The sequence below is a fragment of the Acipenser ruthenus genome, chromosome 22, assembly GCF_902713425.1.
Source record: "Acipenser ruthenus chromosome 22, fAciRut3.2 maternal haplotype, whole genome shotgun sequence".
NCBI lineage: Eukaryota > Metazoa > Chordata > Actinopteri > Acipenseriformes > Acipenseridae > Acipenser > Acipenser ruthenus.
In genome coordinates this window covers 24,325,086-24,331,817 of record NC_081210.1, presented here as the reverse complement: position 1 = coordinate 24,331,817, position 6,732 = coordinate 24,325,086, and the positions used below count along the sequence as shown (strand labels likewise).

Sequence of the window (6,732 nt, the reverse complement as noted above, 5' to 3'; positions counted from 1 at the left end):
CTTTTGAAAGACTGCATATGAAATATTACTTTCACTACCATACACTAATTTACTACATGACAAACATATGTACATTTCACCTGGTGAGTGACACTGTACAAGCTCATCGTTATACAGGTTGAACCCAAGCCTATTTCAAATTCAGGACATATTCAGGAATCGAATATATGTGTTATTGAAAAGGGCATTGATAATGCATCAACATTATTCAAACTGTAGACTGTAGATAAATACAGGTGTTTCAGCTCAAAAGTAATGCTGATGGATTATTACTTGGAAAGAGCAAAGCAGTAATCAAATCACTTAACTAATTGGTTTTAAAAGTTAACCCCTTCATTAAAATCAACAATGGTGCCGACAGCCTTCCAGGGTTCAGAAAGGACACGACTGTGGTGGTTCAGAAATGGGTGAACTTGGAGTGGAAGACAATCAGGAAAAAATAAAAAATATCATATTGAAATAAACCACTGAGCCAATCAATGTTTATCGTGGAGGAACATTTCAGGTTAAAAAAGTGTTTGCTGGCTTTCGCTGAAGACAACGGACAACACAGTTATTTATTTGAAGCTTTTTAACAGATAAAAAGGTGTTAACTTAGCACAGAGCCCCTAGTGTGTCTTGATACAATCTGACAGCTCTCGGAGCCATCGGCAGGTGGGACTGCCGTTATGAGTCCCCTCTTCTGTTGTAATAAGATAAACACTTGCTCGCCTCATTAACTTCATTCTTGAGCGCTATCAGGGGTTTAAAAGTTCAGCTGTGCAGACTCGTAAAAGAAAATATTCAGCTATGAGACTGATCTGAGCTATGCTGGTGCTGTGCTGCCCGTGAAAGTAGATTGTTTATGTATTTAGAAAAAGAGTCAAGACAGCAGGGATGCCTCCCTCTGCACTAGGGGGTCCAGGCAGCAGTTTGGTATGGTTCTTTGTACCATGGAAATCTGTGTTATAGGGTTGTGAACCTCCCACTGACAACCAGTAAATCTACTGCTACTGTTTGACCAAAAACAATTGTTTATTTGAGCTTTATACTACCAGACCCAGTCGCTTCAAAAGCACCTAGTATTCCTGTAGCCTTTGGTAGAAAAACGGGCGAAAAACTGAGACGATTCTTACAACATAAAATTATTCTTAATTAAAAAAAAAAAAAAAAAGTCATCCAGAAACACATTTTTCTTGTAAAATTATTCTCTAATAAACTTTATTTATACACAAATTGTGTTAGACAGGAATGTTGCCATCTTCACACATAAAATAAAAAAAAACATTTCTAAAAGACAGACCAACAGTCCTGTTTTAAATCCTCCAAACTGGATTTACACATACACACAAAAAAAAGTTTAAACAAATGGCCACTGTATAATAAGTTGTGCCCTTCAGAATGAAACTGCAGCTTTTTTTATGTTTATTTTATATATATTTTTTCAACACAGTGCATGAATGTTTTAATTCGCAAGAAGTTAGCAATAATTCTAGTGGCTACACAGGTGTTTCCTTAAGGCTTCAGTAGATATTCTAATGACAGATGCCACTAGACCAGATTACACGGTCATCCTGTTTGCAGAGCACAGACTCGCAGTTATCTTTGTTGATCAACACCCACCTCAGTTCAATTTGCCCTGGATACGATACATTGTACATTTTAAACCTGTAAAATCACTTTAACACGATAGATTGTTTTTTGTTTACAAATCGTTGACACTTAATGCAATAGGCAGTGCTACAGAAACATTATGTTCAAATACGCCAAGAAAGTTACACACACACACACACAGTCCCTCCTAAATCACATCCGCATTACACTTTCCTATACAGGATATTCAGCGTTGGAGAATCTCTGGCTTTTAAGGAGTTGTGTAAAAAAAAGCCAGTAATGTTTCCATGAACTTTTTAACCTGGTACACCTAAGGCAACTGGGTTGGAATGTAGACTGGTTCCATGATTAGATTTAAGAGCATGAAATAATCAAACCTCTTTAAAGTTTAAAACTGAAAAACAAGACCACCTACAGCAGAGGCCTTTTCTCAAGACAATGTTACAAACCAAAACCAGCATTAAAATGTAGCTTTTCAACAACCAGGGTTTGCAAAATTCCATAGAAGGAGTCTGTGCTAGAGTGTTGGCACCCGAAATATTCCATTCTTGTGCAGAGCCGCTCACTAGAACCAAACACACATGTGTTTTAGCCATTGCAAAAGAGGAAAAGTGAACCAATACAAGTTGTTACACTGCTGAACCCAAATCATAAGACATGACTTTCTGCAAGTCATAAAGTTCATAAATCCTAGGTCAGTACTATAAAGTTAATATCTAAAATTAAAACCTGCAAAAACTTTCCTTAACAACTGTAGTCTCTGCAGAATGGTGAAGGAATATCCCCACCTGCTTAAAAGACTGTAACCTGAGCTATATAGAAATACAAAGGAGCTTACACTAGTGTACTGGCACAGATGCCTTCCTGAAATGTTCTCAAAACGAACATTTTTACATTCAAAATGTATCTTTATCCACCTCCCTGCCCACACTGTACATCTCGTTTACCTGCTCTACACACACTTTTTCTGTAACTGTTTTAAGGGCACAGGAAATTGGGTGCACAGCCTTCAATTGCAAATTATTACAATTAAGACTGATCTGGATGCCCTTTGTACATACCAACACTTAATTCTTCAATCACGATAGCACATGTGTTTTAGTTTATAACAGCATTACATATTGAGTACGTCTTTCAAGGACCACAATCCTAGCTTTTTAATAGATTACAAGGTGTCACCGCTCAGCAGCAGCGTAGAGGCAAGGCGATTCATTGTTTCCTCCTTTAAAACGCGGGAGCCTCTATTTTGATAAGCCATCTTTTTAACCCACTAAACACAACCTCAGAGTTGTGTTAAACGTAGTCACTTAAGATTACTGTGTTTCTGTCTTGAGGTTTGGGACCAAGATTGCTTGTGACCGAGGTCCTGATTCTTCAAAACAGGCAGTTTGTTTCTAACTCTTAAACGTGACTTGCGCAAGTGTAATTAACACCATTTAAAAGTAAATTTACATTTAAAAAAAAAAAAAAAAACACTTTAAATATTCTCCACAATATATTCATAAAGAGATACTCAACATGATGTTAAAAAGCGTTAAAATAAGAGGCTCCGAGACTCTGAACTCTAAAGATGAGGCTCGCTGCTCTGCTCAAAACCATACTAGGAATATCACTGGCCAGAAAAGCTTGGGAGCAGCTCTGTATGTTTGTTAATTTTATACACAAGAGAAGCAGTGGCAGCTAAAACAATTACAAAAAGCTCTGTTGCTTCCATACCACATTCTGTGACAACGTTCTCTCAAACGCTTTGAAACGATTCCGATTTTGACTGAAGATATGAAAGTAGTTCCTGTGCTTGATACAGTTATTTAAAAAATAATTATATATTTCATAACATAAATAGAACTGAACAAAATCCAATCCAAGCCATTGGCAAGTCTTCTTTAAAAGGGGGTTCCGAGTGTGTTAGATTCCACATTAAAGATTAGACCAAAAACAGATTACTTTCATGCCATTTTCAACAAACTTCAATTGAATGTTGCCTCTTTGTACTTCAATTATGATAAAAAATAATAATTATAAAAAGAAGAAAACTTCTAATTCTCCACTTCTCAAACTATTTAATTAAATTATTTTAAAAAGAGAGAGTGCCGTGAAAGAAACAAAGAATGTGAGAGACAGAAGGCCAAGCTATGGAATGTTTTTCAGCCACTGGGTCAGTATTGATGGCTACCTGCATTGGTATTTATGAAAACACAGCACCACCCCCACCACCAATTTGAGGCCAAGGCTTGTGGCCTAGTCAGTCCACTTTGTTTTATATTCCAGAGAGTACTCTCAGCGTTCAGTTTTCCTCAATAAGATTTAAATCCAGTTCTGTAATGTCTCTCTGAAAGATGGTCTGTTCTTCCTCAGCCTCGTTCTTTGACTCCTCCTCCTCTTCACTCTCGCTCAGAGTCCCGATGGCACCACTGCTGGGACAGTACTGCACAGTTGTTAGGACCTCCGGACACATGTCTGTCACCAGGTCGGCAAAGGGATCCTCACAGGAAGCAAGCTTCCGAGGGTCACTGCAACTCTCTCGCTCGATTTCTAAATAAATTGGGGTGGTACAATTCCGTGTCTGAAAAACGAAAAGGAAGGGGAAAAAAATGGTTAAGAATAAATAAACTAATTCAAGTTTCATACAGGTCATTTTAAAACACATTATTCTGATTAATCCAAAATTGAGGATTTCCAAAGTAATTGGTTTAAGACTAGATCCGCCACGGTTATACTCATACCTAAAACCACCGCCAGCAGTCATTATGACTGTTACATTTTAAACAACATCAATATTAAAATGAAAGACAAAACTATCGGATACAAGTTTTATTCAAGAACATCATATGAAACATCTGCACAGCCGAAACACTGTATTTAAAATTAACAATTAAACATAAAAGGGTTTCTTTAACTTACCACATATAAAAAGCACTACTTCAAAAAATGAACATAAAATAAGCATTTCTAAAGAAACTAGTGTGTAAACAGATATGTACATACAAAACTGTAAAAACAAAAGTAACATATGTTTTCTCTAGCGTGTGTGTCACTCAGTGTAGCACAAAAACCAGATTGAGCTGCTGCAGCCTGCTGCTTTGCAGTTTTCTGATTTTAATGTTTCTGCCGAAGCACTGTGGTTATTTTCAAGATGAAATCTTTCCTACTGATATTTTCCCTGGTGCATTCCTTGTACAAAATGAAAGAATTGATGGCTGCCAGGTCCAGCAGAGCTAACAGGCTTGTATATAAAAAATAAAATAGAATATTGTAGGTTATATTCAAAATAAAACCATGTATTGTAAAAGGCAGTCAAAATGACTGCCCTGATAGTTCTAGACAGAGGGGATTATAAAACTTTTTTTTTATTTTTGCAATCCTGCAAAAATAAAACGCCATCAGGGTATTTAATATGTATTTAAGAAAAGTCAAGAACAGACAACCGCGTATCTCACGCACACAAAGTACATTTTAATTTAAAAAGTGAAAAGCGTCAAAATGACTGCCGTGGTGGTTATAGTGTTAACCAATAAAGCACTTTCGGCCCTCCCCATAGTTGTCTTAATATACCAGAGGGCAATCCTTACTGGTTTGTGCGAACCCCGATGAAAAGGTTAGTACACAGGAGGTTACAGGGTTGAACAGTTAAAGAAGCTTGGCTATAAAACTCAAATCTGCATTCAAAGAATAGCCATCCCTGAGGGTGCATTCAAGTAGGATTTTTTTGTTATTTTATTATTTGTACACTGTAAGTTCAATACACCTCAATTCGTAGTATTTCTGCTGGTGCAGTGTTACTCAGCAATTTGATCCAAGGATTTTTACAGTTTCTTTTTCCACCTGACCAAACTAGTAGCCCCAGAACAATCTTGCTGAAGAGGGCAGAAATGCACTACCAAGTCCGATGCATTTATCTTATAGGCTCATCGTATGGAGTTAACATCAGGGGAGACTACCAGACAAAACTGCAGAAGCCTAGCAGCAGCATGAGCCGCACTATTAATACAATGCAAGCACCTTACAAAAGCTGTAAGCTGTTTAAACACACACACACACACAAAGGTATATATAGAGCATTATGCTGGCAAACTTGCCAGTATTCAAGATTGGAGTAAGATTTGCTGCGTATAAGTAGTGGAGCTGATTTTGCGTATCCTATATATATAAATTGCCCACTTTTTAGAAAAAAGTCAACACAAACAAATGGTTTATTCCATGTCCCAACAGAAAAAGAACCATCCCCCAATAATTTAATGAGAGATAAGGTAATAAATGGTTGCATTCTCTCTGAAGAACCCAGCCCCGGAAGCTGTAAATCCTTTGCAATCCCTGCCTACCTGTGCTGCTCGGCTCAATTAAGACACAATCAAAAGGGGTGACAGAACAAGGGCACTATTCCACACACCATTACACTATAAAGAACAAGGGATACTACCTAAAGCCAACAGCCAAAGACTATAAAAACTAAAACATTTTATACAACTAGGCAATAGAAGATTAGAGGGCATCACCGTGGTAGTTGCCATTGTACAGTATGGGGAGCTTGCCAATGCAGTCAACTACCAGACGGTAATGCTACCAAAACGGCTATTCCAAAAAGAGTAGTCTTATAAATATGAATACAGCATTTTCAAACCCTGTACTTATAAAACAAATTGACAATGTCGGTTGTAAGTTGATATGTTATCTTGGCCGAAACTAGTTACAGTATGTCTCTACTAGGACAGCTGGTTTCCTGTACGAAGAAACTCAAAAAAGGAGCCTTGTTATTGAGGCCCTTTGAAATGAGAAAATGTACACGGCTCTGTAATTTGGAGATGCCCTCTTAAAAGAGAAGGTTTGCATTTTAAATGTTCTACATCTCCATTGTCCCCGGCTGCTGTGGAAAGCATTTACCTCCGAGAGCTCGAGTTATCTGTCACAACAGGAGACAAAGAAGCGGGCAGGGGATGTGTGGGGCTGAGGAAACCCATTGACTGGCCCTGCTGGGAAGGACTCAATGAGTTATGATACTGACAGAGTGGAGAATTCAGCCTGAAATCAACCTCTTCTCAATTTAAAGCCTTTTGTCTACATTAAATGTATTTTGAGCACCCCCATCCCCCCACGCAAACGCAGTTTTAATGCTGCTCGGTGCTCAACCACTCACTGCTAGAT

The 6,732-nt window shown here is 37.9% G+C and overlaps 1 protein-coding gene across 2 annotated transcripts in view; it reads right to left on the bottom strand.

The window, feature by feature from the left end:
* Window positions 1–1,169: 1,169 nt before the first annotated feature.
* Window positions 1,170–6,732, bottom strand: part of LOC117431813 (protein FAM53C-like) — a 29,719-nt gene continuing 24,156 nt past the window's right edge. For both annotated transcript variants that reach the window (XM_034927119.2, XM_058996197.1), the window contains exon 5: window positions 1,170–4,156. In XM_034927119.2, the coding sequence (XP_034783010.2) occupies window positions 3,878–4,156 (279 nt within the window). In that variant the 3' untranslated portion in view covers window positions 1,170–3,877. The remainder of the gene's footprint in view (window positions 4,157–6,732) is intronic.